The 22247-nt window shown below is 44.1% G+C and overlaps 1 protein-coding gene across 1 annotated transcript in view; it reads right to left on the bottom strand.

Annotated features, from left to right (window-relative positions):
• The window catches only part of LOC142571059 (uncharacterized), a 73187-nt gene that overhangs the window by 15830 nt on the left and 35110 nt on the right, over positions 1-22247 (bottom strand). The window contains exons 5-6 of the mRNA XM_075679355.1: positions 17392-17560; positions 2512-2651 (exon numbers count right to left, since the gene is read on the bottom strand). Of these exons, the coding sequence (XP_075535470.1) occupies positions 2512-2651; positions 17392-17560 (309 nt within the window). The remainder of the gene's footprint in view (positions 1-2511; positions 2652-17391; positions 17561-22247) is intronic.

A 22247-nucleotide genomic window follows, 5' to 3' on the forward strand; every position in this document is an offset into this window, starting at 1 on the left:
GGGGTTGATTGCGGTAATGCCTAGAGTCGTATGCGGTGGGAATTAGAGAAATTGCCTGCCGTTCTTCTCTGAGCTCGAGAATTTGGCTTTATTGACTCTGATGTGCCATTCCTCAGGAGAGATACTACATTTTGCGTAATTTCTAACGGCTGCCTGAGAATCGCTATTGATGTATCGAGCATTCGTCGTGGAGACCAATGCTAGTGCAATGGCTACCTCCTCTGCTCTCTCGGAATGTTTGGCATTATCGGACACTCTTGGGAAGGGTTATTGAGTGTGATCTACATCTACAGCTATTTCTGCGTGGACATTCAGCCGTGTCTACGAAGGTTGCTTTGTCGTCTGACCAAAACTCCGGATCATTGTTTCTGCTCTACTCTTGCATCTGTACTCGTTGTAACCTGGATGCATGTTCTTGGGTATTCTTTTGCTACTAGGAATTTGTCACGAATTTCTCTTGTTGTCGTCCTCTTTTCTCCAAATAGGTTGTAATTATTGCCTAGCTTGCGTAGTATATGCCGTCCTGTTTTGGTTTCGTTTAATCGTTCTGCCTCAGACGTTTGTTGTGCTCCTATGAGTTTGTCCAGTGTGTTGTGAAGTCCTAACTTTAGCAAGAGATCTGTGCTCGTACTGATAAGAATCACTAGTGCTAGTTTGTCTGCCATTTTTATAAGGTTGGTAAGTTTAGTCTTTGCAGCTGCAAACCAATTGTGGAAGGCAGCTATGTATGTGATCTGACTGGTTAGGATTGATTGTATCAGGCATATGACACTCTCTTCCTTCATACCTTGGTGCTTGTTAGCAATTCGTTTGATCAATCTCATGGTGTTTGTTGCCTTTGTGTCTAACTTCTTTATGGTTTTCGCATTTGTGCCTTCGCCTAGCAATAATGTTTTTTAAAGCGAAGATTTCTTTGCCTCTTCCTTCGACTGTGCCACTGCTGCTGCTGTGGCCGCTGCAGTCTGGCACACCGCGTCGGAGGGGCGGTTCAGAGCATGATATGAGTGAAACAGAGACGAAAGGCGACGCGAGAAACTATTTTTGACCTCACCGCATCGAATCCACACAATTCCTTCTGGAGCTCCCTGGACGTCGCCACATTAGTCTCTTGACAGCTGTAATTATCCGTGACCCCCCTCAAAAGCATTGCGGAAACTGCAGCACATCCCTTTCTTCTAACGTGCGAGTCCAGTGGAACGTAGATAGAGCTTTAGAGAGGATCGAGGAGAAGAGGTAGTTCCCATACAAGGGCGGGGGGGGGGCGAGGTGTTAAGGTCACGTGCGAAGGCAAGGAAATCCTACTACTATACGACAGCGGTTGCAGGGAAACTGGATAAGCTGAAGTTCTAGGTACGGAACAGTACGTTCCTGCTTTTTTCTGAGAAATGAACACCACGCGAATATGTCAAGCGTACAAATTATGCAGGGCGTCCAGAAGCAGAGTCCCGTTAATTAAAGCGAACCGCTTGGCCTAGGAGACACCACGGAAACGGTCGACCGGCAAACCAACACTTATTTGCCCACCGCGGTAGCTTTGCCGCTATGGGATTGCTAGAGGTCACGGATCTGATCACGACCGAGGCCACCGCATTGCGGCGGGCGCGAAATAGAAAGCGCGCGTGCACGTAAATTTCTGGGCACGTTAAAGAACATAACTGTGTCAAAATTAATCCGCAGTCCGTCACTACGGCGTGCCTCATAATCAGATTGTGGTTTTGGCACGTACAGCCCCATGCTCCTACTCAAGTTTAATACTTCTACCAGGATGCTCATTCCTCTCCGAGGTTATGAAATATGACGCACAACAACGCCTCAAAATAAAAAAACATCTCCCTTTGTGTTCTGTGTACTACGCAGAAAAACAGCAGTGGCGTGCTCATGCTAATATTTAACTGACCACTCTAGTGTTAGAGTGAGCGTTGGAGAAATTAAGCTTTCGCCGTCAACATCACCTCTAATTATCACCAATCAAAGCAAGCAGCACAGAAAGCTTCACTTTCATCAATTCCCACAGTGCGTGGGATCTGCATGATCTTTCCTAAAGGCCTTCCGGACTTCGGCAAAACAATAATGTTACCAGTTCAAAAAATTTGCAATGCCTTATTGAGACAGATGGTCTCAAATGACACAGAGCAAGAAAAAACGACTAGAGTAATGGTAGGATAGTCAACCAGGCAAGCGTCTGGTTTCCTTCTCTGCCCTTGGGATGAGAAAATGTTGCAATAGAATGAACACAGAGAGAGAGAGAGCAGTGCCCGCGTACAGCAGGAAGCACGAAAGAACTACTATCGGTCACTGAAACTGATGATGTGAAGTGCTTTACATACATTCTTCCTCAATACATGATGAAGAAGCACTGTAGTCAAATAGTATTGGGGATGAATTGTGTTGATTTCAGGCTGTATATGCTACGCGGGTGTGGACTACGTTCAGTTCGAAATAGCCGCTAGTTCTCTCAAGAAAGATAAGACAAATGATGGCATAGCGCAGGCTACAGATATTTGCACTCACTTTTAAGCAGAGCCTCATCGTCTTCGCATAGCAGCCGTTGCGCGTTGTTCATCGATTCCTCCATCCTTCTTATGGCGTCCTGTTGGAGCGGTGGGCAGGAGTGCAATGTGCTCTTTTGATGGCAGCTTTCTCGCTTCATCCTGAATGCGGCAAGGTGAGGAGCATAGGTGCAGGAACCCTTTCATAATAATGGCATGCGCATTCAGGATTACAACGCTACAAATCAGATTGTTTAGTGATTTTATGGCTAGTTGTGTGCTCATAAGACCCCTACCCAGTAGAACGTGGCGCTGAAAAGATGTTTCGCATCCATCATATTCTTATAGTGGCTAGAGGATAGGTGTGCCGACCGACGCGTCTGGAGCGTAGTCCTCCACTTCGCCGCATCATGTCTGTTATTGCATGTTTGCAAGATGCTAAAATATCTTGAACTTTCTGCGGGGAAAAGGTTAGCGTCATGGTTAATAGAAGCTAATTTGCGAGGCAGAATAAGCGGAGTCCGCAAGAAGATGCGGTGGTATTTCTGCTTGAGAGAACATCAACGTGCACACTTTTCGCTCTGACCTGTAAATCAGAAGACGAAGGGGAGGGTCAAAGATGGGGGGGGGGGACAAACAGCGTTGTTCTCAGTGCCGACAAGAGCAGCAGCTCGCTCCACTTATTGGCGAAGGATTATGTCAGAAACAATTTTTCGAGGTAGATTTCACACATGTTGTCGAATATGATAAGTTTGCCAAAGATGCAGTACTATGGTGTTTCCGCTCACTTCTCTGCGATCATGTCGATGTCGAACAAAATAAGAGCGAACATTATTTGGGATCGCACAACGTGATTACGACAGCAAACACTAGGACCGATCACAGCAACAAGCTGCGAACCACGTCCGCGCAAATTATTACGTCAAGTTTTCCGTGCCGATGCTTGCCGAGCTTGTCATTGCGTACGGGTTGCATCACGCTCCGTCACTTGATCTGAAAGTCGAAGGTTGCGCGGCTGGCACATTTTCTTTTTTTGCAAAATTAGTTCGCAACATCTCGATGAATAAAGTTCGATTGGAAGCGTGTGAGTTTCTATGCTAGAAACCGACAGCTGCACCCTGTAACTCTACAATAAAAGTTACGTTCGCTTGTTGCTGTCATAGACAAAACATTGACAGCTGCAGCGTAAATGGTGGCAAGGCTTTTTCACTAAGATTTAGTAAAGAGGAGCGACAACAAGACTTCATTACTCGCAAGCTGTTATCTCAGCACCAAGTGAACAGCTTTGGCCCAGAGTCCAAATGGAATTCTTACCTGCCGTGATGGCTCGTGATGGATCGGGAATGCGACCGGATCGGCCGCGACTTTATTGAGTCGGGATACAGAACGCTCGTATTCTTATGCTTAGGCCCACGCCAATGACTCTCAGGTGGTACAAAAAGTATTCCAGAATTCCCCACTGCGGCGTCTCTCATAGCCCGTGTGCTTCTGGACGTTCATTGAGCCTTATTACTTATTTGATCCAAGCGGTACTGGCTGTACTAAATATACGGAAAAACTACGCGATAGCTCCCAGCCTAGAGCTACAATATAATTGCACACTTCTTCAAAACCACTAGAACGGTATTGCGATGTTCTTGCATAGAAGCTGGAAAAAATATTTCAAGCCCTTGGTATTTTCTTACAATTGCACGATTACCCGTACAGCTTTGCTTGCACTTTTCAAAATGTTAACTCAAGCATACAAGATAGCTGAGATCAGCAGCAACAATATCCTCAAACACTCCTCTTGTCTATGCCACAGCCTCCGACGCGTGCGGACTTGCGACGCGCGCTCCAACACCGTTCTACTGACTGCAGCATCATTTCGCGCCATGATGCGAAGAAGTGGCGAAGTATGCTTGATGGGTATACCTACTCCTCTAGCCACCATATTCATGTCCACAAGTCGCGCAGGTGAACGCTCTGGCGCCCGTGTTTCGCCCCCATACAAAAGCGCCAAGTGTTGACGGAGGGAGAGCCGCCACTACTGCACATTTGTTGAGAACATTGCACGTTTCACACGTTTCGCGCGGAGTCAGGTAATTCGGGTGCCAACTACAGCAAGTTCTGTTTTCATCTACAATCATTTTCTTTTTTTATCATTTCCACTTGTCAATAAACAGAATATTTCTCACAAGGATTTTCTTGGCTGCATTGCCTGTTGCCTTTGTCTGGTTGCTATTTAGATAAACTCGAGATCATCGGTTCTCTCGATTCTTGTTGCTCGATCCTTAGATTTAAGAGGATGATCTAAGGATTCATTCTCGGGGCAGATCCTATTACATCCCTTGCGGCATTGCTGAGAACTGTGTGCATATATTTCGTAATGCGGGAAGAAAAAGAAATCGGTGGCGACAGGAATAAGTGATCTGCGGTATTTGCGGATATTCTTAACCTATACACATTTATAAGAAAGTTTGTTTCCTGTACTAAAATGTTTACATATTATAAACATCTACTAAGGGCTCATTTCTAGCCGTATCTGGTTTCTTGTTCCAGAATAATGTTCATGTTTCTTTGCAGAAGTGGGAATCCACACCAGGCGCACTGGAGTGCTCGGAAGTTTTTCGCAGTCGTCTACAGGGACAAACGTACGATAAACGCGACCCCGCTGACGTCACCGTCCCTGTCTTTGTTGTCGTCATTGTTAAGCATCATACAGTGATTGTCGTGTTAGTTAAGGAATATAACCTTGTCATCATTGCGCTTGTAATCACGTAGTGCATTTCTATATTGTGCAGTGTCGAGCGTAACCTATCCTAGATTACGTAACCTATCCTAGGCTCCAATCCTAGCTGGCCACATTTTCGTAGTCAGACGGAAATGCAGCATTGATTTTTTCGAAGGAAGCAAATGCAATTTTCTTTCGTGCTCACACACGCCGCTACGACAGCACACTTGCACCATGAAAACAGGCGACTCCCTCCCTCCTCTACCCTCCCTCCCGCCGTTCCTTACTCTTACTGATAGTCTCCATACAACCTACGTATGCGTGTCGGTTTCCTGTTTTTTCTAGTTATGGTGCAAACGCCCTTTACTCTTTCTATCAGTTCTGGCAGATGCAAAATTTGTTGCCCGGTAATGCTTTTAACATGTTTTTCCACCAGTTCTGGTGTTTCTTCTTTTACTTCTTGATGCGCCATGCACTTTAGACATCCGGCCGGTTGTTAGGAACACACAGACAAATTTTCACCACCAAAATTACTCGAGACTTCCGAACATCTCAATGTCAGAATACTTCGTCCGGTCACATCAACTAACGCTTCAGGGACGGTGTGATCGTGACCACAAGGGGCCAATAACGTGTATCAACGAGTTTCGCTGTTATATATATTGGTTTTTGGAAAGTGTTTAGCGCGTTACTAATTTCCTTGTTTTTCATTCACATTATTTAATAGTAATTTGGCACGTTCCACGCATGGTCTAGCACTGCTTGTGCGCTTACAGAAGCAAACGAGCAACCTAAGAACACTTTGTCCTATATTCCACCCATGTGAATTAATCGTTTCAACGTAGACCTCGATATTGTCGTTCATCTCAAGAAAATATGTTAAAACTGTTGCTTCAGTAAGTATTGTTGGTATCAAATTTCTTTAGAGATAAGGAATGGTCTGCGTCTTTTCAAACAAGGCGCGCACGTTCAGTAGCTTGAAGTTAATAACTTTGGCTATAATTTATCGACACAATCACTGGAGTTCATTGGAGGAAGAAATTGGACCACTACCATGTCCCTATATCTAAATAAGAAAAGGTGTCACATATGTGTTTCACTGTTATTGCATTCTTAACTAAACAATGTTACGGCGCTTGCCATGCGAACCAGTCGGAGTTGTGAAATTTTTGGCGGCCTTGTTTTCTAATAGCCCAGGGAATTATTTCTTGACGATATGCATCGAGCAAGTTGATAATTTATTGTCCTTGGTGCATTCATCATAATATCATTCTACGCTCGGCGCAAGGCACAGTCTAAGTGTCTGAAATTCCTTGGACGCTCTAGTCTATTCTGTAGCGAGACAGGCATACAAATCGAAATTAGGACCACACGATGCGCCAACAGAGCTGAAAAATCTCAAATTCACTGGAGAAATAACGATTCTTCGAGAATATACAGTAACGCCCCTTTCAAGTGCGGATGGACCTTACCCGTGCGATTTTAACTGGGCAACTACCTTCGTGATCTCATTTTCGTCTTCTTTTTTTGTCTACTTATAAGTTTGCCTAATGATGAGCCAGATTTCATTTCCACGCTTTCTGGCAACGTTTGAGCTTCTTGACAGTCGCTTTACAGTAACAATGTAAACGCGTCGATGTTAAGTATCTTAATATGTTCAACCACCTGATAAATCTTATACAGTGTTTAATGAATGGTGTGCTGGTAACGCGAAAACGGAGGTAGCGTGAATTGTGGTCTAACGCACTCCAAGAACAGTTGAGTCCCTTGGGGTCTATATTTGCCGCGCAACAATAATCGCCACCTGTCTTGCTTGAGTTTACTTTCCTGAAAACGCTGCACTGTCTACTTTCCGGTCTATAATGCCGCATCATGCCGATAACGCGCATGCCGTTCGTGGCTCGGAAGTACTCGGGCTCACGGCGTTAAAGAAAGGAGCCGTGGGCAAGGCAGATGGCGATTATCCTTGTGTGGCAAATATAAACTCCCAACGGATGGAAATGATTTTAGAGCGCAGGAGAGGTTGAAAGCCGTGAGCCTCCCGCTACCCTATTTATCTTGTTAACGCGAAGCTTCCTCAGCGAACCTTCCAGGGTTTGCTTCAGCACTGCTTCTGTCCTGTCCAATGGCGCATGCCTCGCGTGGCGTAGCAGGTGGGCACGAGACCAAGCTCGTGCCAGGAAATGGCGCGTGCATGTGCCGTTTTCCAAAGAAACAAAACAAGAAAAATAGAAGAATAATGTTCGTACTTCTATGATTCGTACTTCTATAATAGCAATAGTTCTATGTTTGTACATCTGGCTTCTCGTTGTTTTCTTCCACAAGCATCACCTTCATCCTCCTGACGTCACTGAGTCGATGCTCTCTGGCAGTCTGCGTCCGCATGAACTGCTCTTTTCATGTAGGTTTAGTTTTTAATGGTGCAGGGCAAAAATATTGCATGGCTTTATTGTAAACGCGTCTATGTTAACCGGTATGGTTAACAAACATAAGCATAGCATGGTGTTAAGTGTTGTATAAGTCAGTATAAATACATTGCACGTGTCGCCTTTAATTTAGTAGCATCGAAATAAAGGTTTCACTAAAGCTTCATTTTGCAGATTTCAACATGTGCGTTGGGGCTGCGTATTCTTTAAGTTAAGAAATAAGGTCGACCTTTTCTCGAGCATCCCTAAGGACAAAAAAGTGATGCGATACTGCATAAACATGAAGCATTTCTGAACACGTTGTTATCATAAAAATACGCTATTGAACGTACGAACAAACCTGAAAATTCGCTGTTGAGCGCAGCAGAAGAAACAAACATATTCAATGAAAAATATTTGAAAAGTGTATTTTTCTTTTTATAATAAGTAACCTAAAATGAAAAGAATAACAACAAGGCATTATCGAAAATTACCACAAATAAGAGGCGGAAGGAATCTGCTAGAATCTATCCGATGGAAAATGACGAAGTTAATGCAATTAGCACTGACACATTGTAGTGACACACCGCATAGGCAATTTTCGCGACGATCTCATGGATACCGCCATGTTTGATCACGTGGTGACGCCTTCGTTGCTTGCCTCAGTCGCCTCTGTGTGTTCAGTGGATGGGCATGACGCCCGGTGCGGCTCAGCAAACCTCAATTTTGACATCTATCGTGGGCGCTGTTTCTGGGGACTGCAGCGAGTTTTGGACACAGTTTCAAAGGACATATAAGTGCTCTCAGAACTCCCTAAGCCTTGTTCAAACGGCGCGAGCAGCGTGTGCGGTGCTTGTACTGAAATCGGGGCTACAAATGTATTCCGAGCGGAATTTCTATTTAGGGCCTGAAATTTTTGCAACAAATTTTCAAAAATTCGGACGTTCCAAATAAATAGAAGCATGACGTTAGCAAATTAACAGCTCTGCATCAAGCACAGATATCGCGGTTGTGTAAAAGGCATCCATTAGATCATTCAACGTGGACAAATTTGATGGGAATTTATATAATACGTGGATTTGTTACGTTATGTACAAGGGTTCTGCAAAAGCTGCATTTACATATTACTGAATCTTTTATGAGTTATGTGTGACATATCAGTGTTGTCCGCTTTAGATGTACTATTATCTGCAATTCACAGAATTATGATATTGTTTTTCATTGCTGAGTGACAGAGTTGTAAACTTGATAGTTTCGGTTTCTTAAAATTTGCGATTTTCGCCATCTTTTAATAAAAAGTTGACGACATAAATGAAAATGCAACACCTACAGTCACTACCATCTTAAGTTTTTTCTTTTAAATACAAGAAACCTCGTCAAAAATAGTGCAGTGATGCCGAGGAAAACGAATTTTCTTTTACATGTATTTAGATAGGAGCACCCGAGCTAAAGCTTCCTCTTAAGGAACAGAACTTTTCTGAATATGAGCTGGGTTACCTTCAATGTCTTTCCTTTCGACATGCGATTGGCACTGTCTACATTCTGTAGGGGGTTCCACTATTCAATTGTAATACAGGAAAGGTTAAAACGCGTGTGAAAATATCAATTCTGCAGAATTGTTGCAAATAAACGTGAGGTATGTCAGACAAGTGTACATAAATGCACTCTAAGAAACCGTTTGCGCTGTTTGGGGCTTGTCTTATTTTTATGCAATCACCCTCATCTATTTCACGCGCCTTGTCTTCGTTCAGCGCTTCTCTCCTGGTATTTCCACCTTACGAACGACATGCGCGTTATCGGCGTAACATAGTAATAAAAAACAAGGACATGCATGCGATACAATGGTGATAATCCTTGGGCACAATAGTCTTCCCCTCCTCCCCCCCAAAGGGTGTAAAAGTTCTCAGTGACGTTACGCACCTACTGCAGCAGTAACGCCAGTTAATAGCGGCCATACCACCGCATCGGTGACGCAACTGTTCTTGCCAATGCTTTTCGCCGCTCTTGAGGCAATCCAATCTTCTCTGCCGTAAGCAAACAATCTACCAGAAGTGAAAGCCTTGTTTCCTCTGGAAGCACTATTGTGTCAACAATCTGGGCCAAAACTGTGGCAAGCAGTACGTGAATAACCGCTACAAAAATGTCCCCATATTTCAGTGGAATGCCAACATTTTTTAAAGGAAGTGTGCTGACTTTCGTAAACTGCTTCTATAATATAGCTTTCCATGACCTTGCATTCAAGAGGCGGGAATCAGTGAGAATTTTCGCACCTCCAATTATGTGATATACAAGACGTCTCGCCGAGGTGCTGTTAGTAGAGTGCTCCTGTGCGCCAGAAAGGACTTACCATCTTATCAAATTCAGTCCAGTGATTCAGACTTACCGTGATTCGTCGCCTTCAAAGTATCGTTTGATAAGCTCAGCATGACGGGTGATTAATCTATATCTACAACCTTCAAACCGGATTTCAGAAGAAGCGCTAGTACATATTTTCAAAATAGCTCAATGTAATGTATTCATATGTGGAGACTTCAATGTACACAGCATTGTCTGGGGCAGTGATCATTGTGATGCACGCGATAACGTTGTTGAGTGCGCCATAGATAATTGCACCTTGACTGCCGTAATCGACGCGACGCCAACATTTATTCGTCGATATAATTATTCAACCTCTATAGATGTTACGGTGTGTTCGCATGATTTAGTGAATAGTGTGGTATGGACAACAGATATGGAAACACGGGGAAGTGGTCATTTTTCTATCCTTGTAAATAACCCTAGCAGGCACTATGATATCAGGCGTTACTGGAGACTAACCAACTGGAATCTATTCGGTACCGCTTAACGGATGAAATTATCAACAAACAACAGTGGAAAGATTTACTGAATTTTCGCAGGATAATGTGAACATATGCACAAAGAAGGTCTCAATTACAAAAGATTATGGTGCAGTTGACGGAGAGTATGAACACCTAAGAGCCATCAGACGCCGATCAGAAAGAATCTACCGACGGAGCGGAAGTCTAGAAGCATACAAACAGGCTCAGAAAATGCGCAATGTGATGCGCAGATGCGTGGAAAATTTAGGCAAAAGGCGCGATTTCTGAGGCACGCTGTCTCCTCAGATGCCTGTCGTGCACGAATTTTCTAGTAATTAGTTCTTTAAGCGGACCTGTAACACAGAGCTTCCCCTTTCGTGCTATCGCTGTAGCTCGCGACATGTGTGAGATAATAGTAGCAAATGAATTTGGCGAGCTTATTTCCATACCTGCTTTTTCATCACAACGTGCAGAATTTGATAATTCCGTACTGTTAGCTAGGCATAAATTTAATGCTTGCTATTGGGCACATCCTCAGTTAGATCATGCATTCACATTAAGTGAGCTTCAATGTGCAATTTGAACATCTCGCCAAAAGCCTGCTGTTAGGTTACGTACAATACGTACAATACGCTAAGAAACCTCGGGCCGACAGGTACAAAGGCTCCCTTAGTTATCTATAATCATCTATCGGTTGAAGAAACTGTACCTGGCCCTTGGAACGACGCTTGAATTACCCCAATTTTAAAACCGGGCGAGATGCCCTTGTGTCTTTAATCCTTCCGCCCAGTTTGTTTGAAATGCTCTTTATGCAAGGTGATGGAGAAAATGATTGACGCGCAACTTCAGTGGTGGTCTAACAAAACAGAGGTGCACAGTGGATGCAATATTACTTGTAGTAACTTGTGTGGAACCCGAGCGTGCACGTGGAATATGACGATAGCTGTATTCCAAGACCTCAAGAGGGCATTTGACACTGTCAGTCAGGTTCATAATCTGCTAAATATGTTGGAACTCGGAATGCCTGTGGCCAGAATGATACGAAGAGTGGCAAGAAACAGAGACGGCCTAACTGGGGGAGAGACCATCAGCCTGGTTCACGCATTCCTAATTAACCGCATCACATACGGCCCTTCCGTATCAGGCCTTGACCAACCAAGAGATCACACAGGCAAACACAATAAGAAAAGCCTTCAAAGACGCCCTTGATCTCCCCGAATGCGTTAGCACAGAGAGATTCGAGAGACTGGGTCTGCACAACACTTCACGAGTACGCAGTCGCGACGATATGTGCTCAGAAAGAACGACTTTGTTCTTAAATTCAGGGCAGGGAAATATTAGCGAGGTTAGAGTTTCCCCTGAGACCCCAGTATTGCGGAGAGGAAACGGCACAGATAGACTTCGACGTTCGATCTCCGATCGCGTGGCTCCAATTCCCAAAAATATGCATACCAAGTACCATCCCGGACGACGCAGAGCCAGTCGAGCCAGCTCAGACACCTTCACCGTAGTCTCTACATGTAACAACAACATAACAACAGAATCTTTCGAAACCACCTCGGCATGCGTGGTAGAGGCTGCAGCCATGGCCTTGGCCATTCAGGACGCCGAACGTCAAACCAATTCGGCTGTCATATTATCTGACTCACAAGCGGCTTGCCGCCTGCTTCTACATGGAACAGCACCCCAATCAATACTCAAAATTTTAGGCAATCAACGAGAAAGGCACCACACTATCATACGGTATCCGACACATGGGGGACTGCCAGGAAACGCGAGGGCAGACCGTACTGCTCGAGGATTAAATGTCCGAGCAACGGCATGGCCTGGTGACGACATTCCACTGAATTGTCGTGACATCCTCCTAAAGCAAAGGCACGAGCGGAGACGTTTTGGACATCCTCACTCCGATTTAAACAGCCAACAGGAGTGGTACTGGCGTCGTGTTCAAACAAACACATACCCCAACCTGCACCATCTACACAGAATACACCCCACGAGGTTCACCGACGTGTGCCCATGGTCCACAGACGCACCCATACTAAAACACATTACATGGGATTGCCCCAGGAGGCCTCCGCACATAGACAGCCCCATATTACACCAACATCTGCTAATGAGGAATAGGCTGTGGGTGGCATGGCTTGCGGACGAGGCTCGGGAGAGCCAATTGGCTCTTCTGGACTAAGCCCAGCGAGTCGCAAGTGCCAGTGGGGCCCTGGAATAGGGGCGCCAACCATCGTGCCTTAACTGATTTATATTCAAAAACGTTTTTACTCACTCACTCACTCACTCACTCACTCACTCACTCACTCACTCACTCACTCACTCACTCACTCACTCACTCACTCACTCACTCACTCACTCACTCACTCACTCACTCACTCACTCACTCACTCACTCACTCACTCACTCACGCACTCACTCACTGGCAGGTCCTTGCGATGGATTTCCTAATTTGTGTCAGGGCGCAAAATATATGTCCAGACGGGTGAAGGGAAGAGTGCTGAACATGTCAAACAGGCAGTACCATAAGGAAGCGTACTCAGCCCTTTTCTTTTTAACTTTGTCATGGCTGATTAAACAAGGCTGCCATCAATGTTATGGTTTTCACTGTATCCAAATGAAGTGTGTATGTGGAAATCTGGGTCTAATGTTCAATTACATCAGAGGACATTGCAAGACAGCATAAACATCATTAACTAATTTTTGATAGAGAGAGGAATGGTCCCATTACACGCAGAGAGCTGTATTGCCCTGCACTCGGAGGCAGTTAAAAAATTTCTCCCTTAATCTGGAAGGACGCCCTCTAATGACTGTCACACAGCATCGATTTCTTGGCATAATACTTGACAGGCAGTTATCCTGGGCACCCCACTTGGAGAAAGTAGAAAACGAGGTCAATGCGCTAGTGACTGTACTTCGCAGACTTGTAGGCACATTATGGGGCGGATCATTATCGTCCATGTTGACTGTTTACAACGCACTAACACGAAAAAAATTGCATATTCCGCGCCCATCTTACACAGACTTTCCCACACGTCAGAAGAGGGACTTCAAAGACTTTTAGCTCGAGGATTACGCATGTCTAGGAGTTCCACGAGTGACTTCTAGCTGTCTTGTAATAGATGAGGCTCACGAATCACCCTTTCCATTTATGAGATATACAGAAACGTGCCGTTATTTCCGTCTTCAGACACAACATAAAGGCCGCCCATTAGCTCTAAACATGATGAAACGAGATAGGAGGTATGTAAATGAAGAAATTCGAGAAAACCTTCATATATTGCCAAGAAATAGGTTTTGCAACTCAGGCGTCGAATATCCTCCATGGCTGCTTACACGTCCAAAAATCGCATTGTCAGTAGACGGCACATACAGAAAAAAAAATGTTCATTCAAGCTTCTCAATAACTAGCACTTTACCGGATATATATGCGGTGATCAGGATACAAGCACATCGACATAGATAGCTCTAGTACAGCAACCTCTTCAATTTCAGCATTCATTATAGCGCACCTCAGCAAACAACAATACTGTAAGTTATCTCGTGCGACTTCGTCTACAAATGCGGAAGTGTTTGCAATCCTATGTGCGATAAAATTTTTATTGTCATTCAAAGATGCATAATAATGGGTAATTTTCAGCGATTCACGGGCGGCTGTATTCACGGACGGCACTAAATGAAAGACAAACAGTGATAACGTATTATACGGAACACCTCAAGACATCACAAAAGCACAAAAACAAACCAAGTGAACCATGAAATAGCATTCCTGTGAACACCTGGGCATTGCAACATTCCTGGCAACACAGCAGCCGATGAAGCAGCACGACAAGCACACCTGAAAGATGATGTGGTTTCGCTTCCAAAATCAAAGGATTAATTACGCTGCATTATAAGTACAACGTCTTTCAGAATGTGTAGAAATACGTGGTTTGACCAGAATAATAAGAGCTATAATTTGTTTCACGTTGATCCGTTTATTAATTTAAAATTTTCATTGTCATTAGAGAGAAATATGGAAACCCTTACTCATCAACTAAGGCTAGGCACTGCCTACACAAAACGTTGCTTGCACAGAATTAGCCGTGCGGAAACCCCCAAATGGGATTGTGGGTTTGTAGACGAAGATATACATCACCTCCTTCTAGATTGCCCCACACCACGACACCACCAAGACGCCAACTTATATCAACCCTAATTACATTAGACCTCAGATCTTTCAGTTAAAAAAAATTTTCGTGTCCTTGGCCAACAACGTCCTTGCGGAAGAGCGCTTTAAAAGCACTGAAGCATTTTCTCGAAGACAGTGGCATTGTTGGCGGTTACCAACGCTTTCATTGTTCCTTTGATTTCAATGTCGCTTTATATATGTATGTGTTTGTGGATTATGGTATGTTGACTGTTCTGTTGTGACTATATGTGATAATGCATTTACACGATGTATGTACCGCCCGCTAACAAGAGAATGTGTTATTAGGTGACAGCATCATTTGTATTTTTGATACTTTTTCTACCATACTGTGGAGTCATTTAACTTATGTATTGTACGTTCCATGTGTTTCTTATGTCATAGTGTTACTCTGAAAACGTTGCTTGACAAGTCCTCGTGCTTGTATGAATAGGTTATTTGGTATTTATTCTTGAAGCCTTTATGCAGTGCGCTACACCCATGCAAGAGCTAAGGAGTAGCCGGCGCCATAAATTGTGCGTCATCATCTTCTTGTATAATATCAATGAAAAAGTTTTTACAGTTATATATATATATATATATATATATATATATATATATATATATATATATATATATATATATATATATATTTACCGGAGCTTTATCTGGCGAAGGAAGAGTGCTTTAATCTTTGAGGCGCAACAAGCCTCGCCATTGAGCGTGCAACATTAAAACGGCAATAATCCCATATTCCCTGCCTATACGCTTAGGGCACCGCCTTTGGACGGGGCACTGATGGCCACTTAGCGGGTCCTTTCGAAAGTACGCTAGGGATGCAGTAGCAGACGTCAACAGTTCGCAGCGAGGATGGCTAAAGTTCGTGGATGCGATGTTCCTTTTACTCGCGTGTCAGACTGCTACTTCAGCGGTGACAGCTGCAGCGAAGGCGAGGGTCTGTATGAGAGCGGGTTTATACACTATGTTACCAGAGTTTGCGAAAAGCCTCTCCGCATACATGCGTTACAACTTGTGTGTCTGAATAATTACCCCACATCGTTGGGGCAGGCTTATATCTCAATCACTTTGACAGGGTGCGATGTCGGCACACGTTGTTGTGATCTGGATACGGCTCAATGATGTGACATCTCCGAATAACTGCCTTAAACGTCGCATCATGAAAAGCAAATGTGAAATCCCTTATGGAAATGCGCACCAGCGCTATCGAAGTCACGAAAATCAGAGCTGAATATGAGTGCTAGTTGCCGCCGCACCACCGACGCATTTCTGCTGCGTACGTCGACGAACTCCCCTCCTCGCTACAGTCTTCGCAATCTGAAATACGCTTAGAGACCCGCTTGAAAATGTACAAACCAGAAGTCTCAGTACATTTTCAGTATTTTCCTTTTTTTTTTCGAATGTTACTGAAGGAAGAAGCCACGCGATAAATTTAAAGGCTATTTAGCGCAGGCCAAGGTAGACGGGCGCTGACGGCAACGACGGGTTTATTTCTTTGCGGCGTAGGCATTGCACTGCTACGTCGACAAAGATAAAAAGAAACAATTTGGTTGAGTACAGTATTCAGATGCCAAAAGATGCGCCATGCATGGCGGGTGTGCTCCTGCAGCATCAAGGTGCAATGCCTTCAGAAACATGAATTGAAATTTACTGCAAAAATCGAACAGCAATACCCAATACTGCAGCTAACAGCATTTCTTGCCCTGAGCTACCTAATTTCTAACACATTTTACAAGCAAACACAATATCGAATATGGTTTCGGGGCAACAAATAAGGCTGTTAAAGAAGCACTTCTCTGTAATTATTACGATGAAACACAGCGTGATTCAAGCCTTAACAAGGCAGGTGAGGCAGAAACACCGTATTTAAAAAATATCAACAATTGTGCTACAGAACTGCATCAGCACCAGTTAAGCAACAATTCAACAACTGCGAAGCCACTAATAACGTAGATCGAAGAATATGAACTGCACGCCAGCTGGTGCGATTATTTAGCGGAAGACGTAAAGCGAAATCAAACCTCGCAAGCTGTAGCAAGTTTAACATACAACACAACGCACTCATGCATTCGTGCACCCTAGCCGGAGCAATACGGTAAACAAGCGGTGAAGAACTCCTTTAGGAGTTGTTGGGCCCTTAAAAAACATTGCGATGTTTCAAATGACAGCACAAAGCAGATAGATAAGTAAAACTGTAACTTAGGAAAGAACAAAAAAGTACGTGTCATGAAAAAGATCAAATAAGAATAACACAACAGCTGTAGCTTTAGCAAGTTGTGAAGGACACGTAGAACAATCAGCAGAATCGTTTGTCTGCTGCATGCTGACAAATTAAACCAGAAGATAGGTAGGCCGTCATCAACTTCTTTGCTTACACGTGTACACATGATCGAATGTAACGAATACCTAGATGATAAAGTGTGCAAACAAGAAATTTCCCGCTTAACAGCGGCGATCTATCGCTGCTGTTGCTCGTGCTCAAACATCTCGTGGGGAATGATTATAACTATGTAGCCGACAAGTTTGAGCACGTTTTTGAGCACGCACCTCGCAAGAATAGTTCTTCTGCAGGCCATGGAGCTTTGGCTACCACACACATGCGATGGGTGCTTCTTACTTCGCTTCGAAAACGCGGATCAAACCAGAAAACTACGGCGGACGACCACCTGCCTTCTCGAGTGCACTCAGGAAGGCCGCCACCAGTGGCGCATTCGTCGGCGCGACTTACGTGTATAGTGCTTTAGCCACGCGAAGATCATTAAAATTTACGTACCTGCATGCCCATTTGTAGTAGCCAGGATGGGGATCAATCGCCCTTGCGACATTCTTCGTCATTCTGGTCCGTATTTTGTTAATCTGCCTCTCGAGGCATCGCTTTAGCTGTCTGTACCAGCATTTCTTTTCATCGCTGTCGTGATTGATAGGGTCGTCTTCCTCTTCCGCTAGAACGCAGGTGAGCAAATAAAAAAAAAAGCCAAACATAATTTATTTTGCAAGCGTCACACCCAAAGCGCAACTCATGGCAACAGAAGACGTATTACCACACAGTAAAAACAAACAAAATGGAAGCAAGGAAAACACAAAAAGAGCGCGGTACGCCCCTGTGTCGAGACAATGCAACAGTGGAAATAAGCTTGCCCTGACGGCGATCAACAGAAATATTGCACTGGCAATGAGGGCAAGCCTTCGACAGGATATATACTGGATTGCCACCATATATTTTTAATCAGTTTCGGTTATAGTGGGTTTGTATTCCAGTCAAATTGTTTTCATATCCTGGCGCTGCTGCCAACCTTGTGTCCTAAGTAACAGAGATGAGCAACTTTGTGCCTAATGGTTGCTTGGCGAAAAACAAATGTCGCCAAATATTTCCATAAGAAAATTTTCGAAATCCGGAAATGAATCACTGGCCACACAGCCCGGGGGTGCTGTGCAGGATTTCCCGAGTTTGTAACTCTGATTGAGTTCGCGCGACGACACTCAGAACAAAAATAGCTCGGAATGCGCGAAAGCAGTGGACAATAAAATGTCGAGGTAAAGCCACGAATGCCAGCATGGAGCGCAACCTGCAAACGCCGCTTCTGCGTTTCCAACGCACAAGTCTGGGAAAGGTTACGCATCAGCGCCGCTTATAGGGATCCTAACCTGAAGTCTGTCGAGAGACGCCAGGGGCACTGCTTACCCTAGCAGAGGGACACCTCACAATTTATCAGCTCACTCGAAAAAAGCCGCCGCCCACCGTCCGCATAACCAAGCAAAGCCGGAATGACGAAGCTTGTCGTTTTCCTGATTGGGTATTATTCCCGGTAACGTGGTTGCTTCGCTTTGTAGCTCAGTCATAACAGTATGCTCGTAACGACGAGAATATCGCTGCAGCTCTACTTCGACGTGTGCCGAATGACCCCTTGAACACCGGCTGATTTTAGCGTGTGAAGCACATTGTGCTTTTGTGTGTTGGTATGACAGTGCGCACGGGTTGTTTGAACAAACTTCTCGAGCAGTAACTTTTCTGTAGTAGCGAATTGCAAGCAATGGAGCACGTTATCAAGGACGTATACATAGGTAGCCCACTTGTCAAAAGCATGCGGACCGTACTGTTTGACATCTTGACTAGGTCGTGAAGGTACCGAACTTTTCCAAATTCAAGATTTCATGCATAGGAACCCTTGAGAAATATTCCCCACCGACTAGGTCATTGATTCATTAGAATTCAATTTAAATCAAAGTTATTAATTATTAACAGCAAACACGCCTCACAATCATCTTCAGGCTTACTGTTAAAAGCTCTCTAGATAGGCAGAGTACTAAAACTACTGACTTCAACCGGTTTTAGCTGACAGAGCCAATATGGCAACTTAGAAACCACAAATTATGACACGCGTGATCAGTTGTTCGATAAAACACAGAAGCTTGGGTTGGCAGAAAATCTCAGCGTTTAATACAGCTGCCCTTGATGACTGTCTCATGATGACTGCCCAGGTTAACACAATTACCATTCAAGCAGTATAATCACACACTGTATTGTTAAAGAAATTGTTGTTATAAATCTAGAGTGATCATTCTGAGATTTTAATTGCTTCGGCTACATGCGATATGCACTGACTCCGGTATCGGCCCACATTTCTCTGGCACTAGCTTCTCAAGGTCGGCGGTGAGCGTGATGGCATGATGACTGATTGGCGACGGCGCTGTAGTGACAGTGTTATTGCCCCGCGAGACGCTAGATACTGCCCCGCGGAGCAGCAGCAGACATCGGGCGACCCGACGGAACTCTATTAACTGTCCCCAGACAGCCAAACCTCAAAGAACAGATTACAACAAAGGCGCTTCGGCTCGCAGCGTCTGGCTGAAAACATGCAAAACAAAGAAACACGGCACTCCAGCCGGTATCGGATGACCGCGGGCCCAGGGGAGGGTATTCTGTAAGAGTCCACTTTGTGGACTGTCCATTTCGGCCGCTGCTGATTGGCTAGGACCGCTCGTCTCCTCTTCGCTCGTGCAGCTGCATTCATTCAGTAGCGGCCGAAATGGACTGTCCACTAGGTGGACTCTTACAGAATACCCCCCTCACCCCAGGAATGGCAATTGGAGGAAAAATACGCTCGACTTATGATCGGGTGTGCGCTAAGAGGCCCGACAGGACGAAGCCGGACCGCAACAATGAGCCAGACCAGGTGCCGTCGATGATGATGATGACGATGATGAAGCCTCAAGCAATGTCAGAAACCCATTATGGAGGATACGCCTCGAATCGGGTGGTAATGTGATTGAAAAATAAGATAAATAGATAATGAATAAATAACACCAAGAAGGAAAATAAATGAATAACACAAGATGAAAAATTAACTGTTAATACATGAGATAAAGTACTGATCAATACGATAGCGAGCCTTGCCTTGATAGGAATACTAACAAAAACATCGTACTGTAATACACAATGTAAAGGATATACTTAAACATGAGCAAGCTAAATTTTGATTAGTAATACTGATAAGATTTTAACTGCAAATTTGTGCTTTTACATTTTGAATATTGAAAATTTAATTAAAAGTAAATCATTTGTGGTAACTGTAAAATATTAATAAGGCAGACTTTTTGCGTCAGATAAGAAATTATAAATTGCTAGGCAAACGTTCCTGTGGCCGTGTCCTAATACCGTTGCCCCAAGGGCGAGTATAGCAGTACTGCGTAAAGGGAATCCTAGATTTTGAAGCGGATTTTATAGGCATCGTTTTCCATAAGTAGAAAACCGCCGACCCGGTGATACAAAATTATCGGTGGATTTCGACTCATTGCAGAAGTGGCGCAAAGGGGATACCGTCAGACAACATCTGTGCAAGTAAAATTAAGTCTGCAATACAGCAATGCAGCCTCGTAAATGAAACTTCGATTTGCTGGTTAGGACAGCATTATCGGTTCCAAGAATAATTTAGGTGCATAAAATATGTAAATTTTGATAATGACAGGGCTTTTTTGTCTTCGGTCAAAGAAAACTGTCTATATCTGGCTGCAGTAATGTGCGCAGTAGACGGCAGCACAGATATCACCGGACCTGTTAAAGAAGCTCGGCTATGGAATCGGCTGTTTCATTAATATGAATGTCTCGGTGGCCTTGGTCCCATACTAAATGAACAAACTTAAGTGAGGCGGAGCTAATCTATGAAATGTGTTCAATGCTGTCGACTTTGTAGACGCATGAGTGCGCTGCATACAGATAGAGAATCTGTGACGATAATAACTTTCGTAGTATGAAGGGGCAATTTCCACAACGCAAGAACTATTGCCAACAGTTCGGCCTGAAAAATTGGTGTATAGTTTGATAGGCGAAGTGAACAAGACGAATGGAGCGATGGTGCGCATGCCTGCCTTTTCTTCACAGGAAGAAGCATCAGTCGCTAATACATTTATTGGGAAACGGGCTAAATATTCTTGTAAACTGTCATTCAAATATGTTGGGGAGAGGAATTTCGCATTGTTTGGTAAAATGTCTGCAAATTCAACTTCGAACGACCCTGGAGACCTATCAAGAAGAATGATTTCCCTAAGGCGAACATTTAAGGGGGCTAATTGGGCTTGTACGAATACTACCTGTGGGGTATGCAACTGTGACCACGTGTTCTCAAAATACGAATTTAGTTCCCTAATAAATGCATATTGTACACGTCGTACAGAAGATTCGTAAGTTCTAAGTAGATTTAAACCGCAAGCATGCGGAATCGCGTGTGAAGAGCAGGTAGGCGCGCTTCCTGGTATAATACATTATTAGCAACCAATTTAGGAAGACCTAAACATAGTCGAAGAGCATCTCTTTCTAAAAAAACAAGTCTTCTTATTGAATATGTTGTGTTTCTGGAGAACAAAACACCACTAAAATCTAGAATCGGTGGTATATACATACGATAAATCATAATAACTTTGTCACTTCGCATACCAGAATGCCTGTTACTTATTCTACGTAGTAAACCTACGGCTCGTGTCTCCTTCGTTGCAATATTTTCTACGTGAGAATGCCAGTTGACTTTTCCGTCATACTTTATACCCATGTACTTAAGCAACTCTACCTGTAAAATGGTTTTCTGATTCTATACTATTGATAACAGTATCGGCCCAGAAAGCGGAAAAACAAGGACTGCACTTTTGTTTACGTTTAGTGAGATGCAAATTGTAAAGCCACGTCTCTACAGTACAGAGGTACGTTTGCAAAGACAGGTGATGGGAATTATTGTATCTGGCTGTCGCGAAAAATGCGACGCCGCCTGCATAGACATACAGATTCACATACTGGTTCAGTGCAATTTTTTCACAGAAACTCGCTCAAATTGATCACGTGCACGTAAGGATGCTTTTTAGGGTAGTTCACGCTCTCTAGGCAGGCCAACAATCGACCTATGTTTATAGGTTTCTATCTGTCTTTTTTGCCTACGTGGATCGCTGTAAATTCCGTGCTCGAATCAGTAGCGCATCGGGCTGCAATGTTGAGGGAACAGGGTTCGAAAGCAACCATAGAACCAACTAGTGGCAGTGAATACAAGGCAATGTGTTCAAACTTGCCGCTCTTTAACAAACCTCTTCCATGCTGACATGGGTGTCTGTGGGTACCGGTGTTGGCAGAAATTCTTGGAGAGAGAG

The sequence above is a fragment of the Dermacentor variabilis genome, chromosome 2 (genome assembly GCF_050947875.1).
Source record: "Dermacentor variabilis isolate Ectoservices chromosome 2, ASM5094787v1, whole genome shotgun sequence".
In the NCBI taxonomy this organism is placed as follows: Eukaryota; Metazoa; Arthropoda; class Arachnida; order Ixodida; family Ixodidae; genus Dermacentor; species Dermacentor variabilis.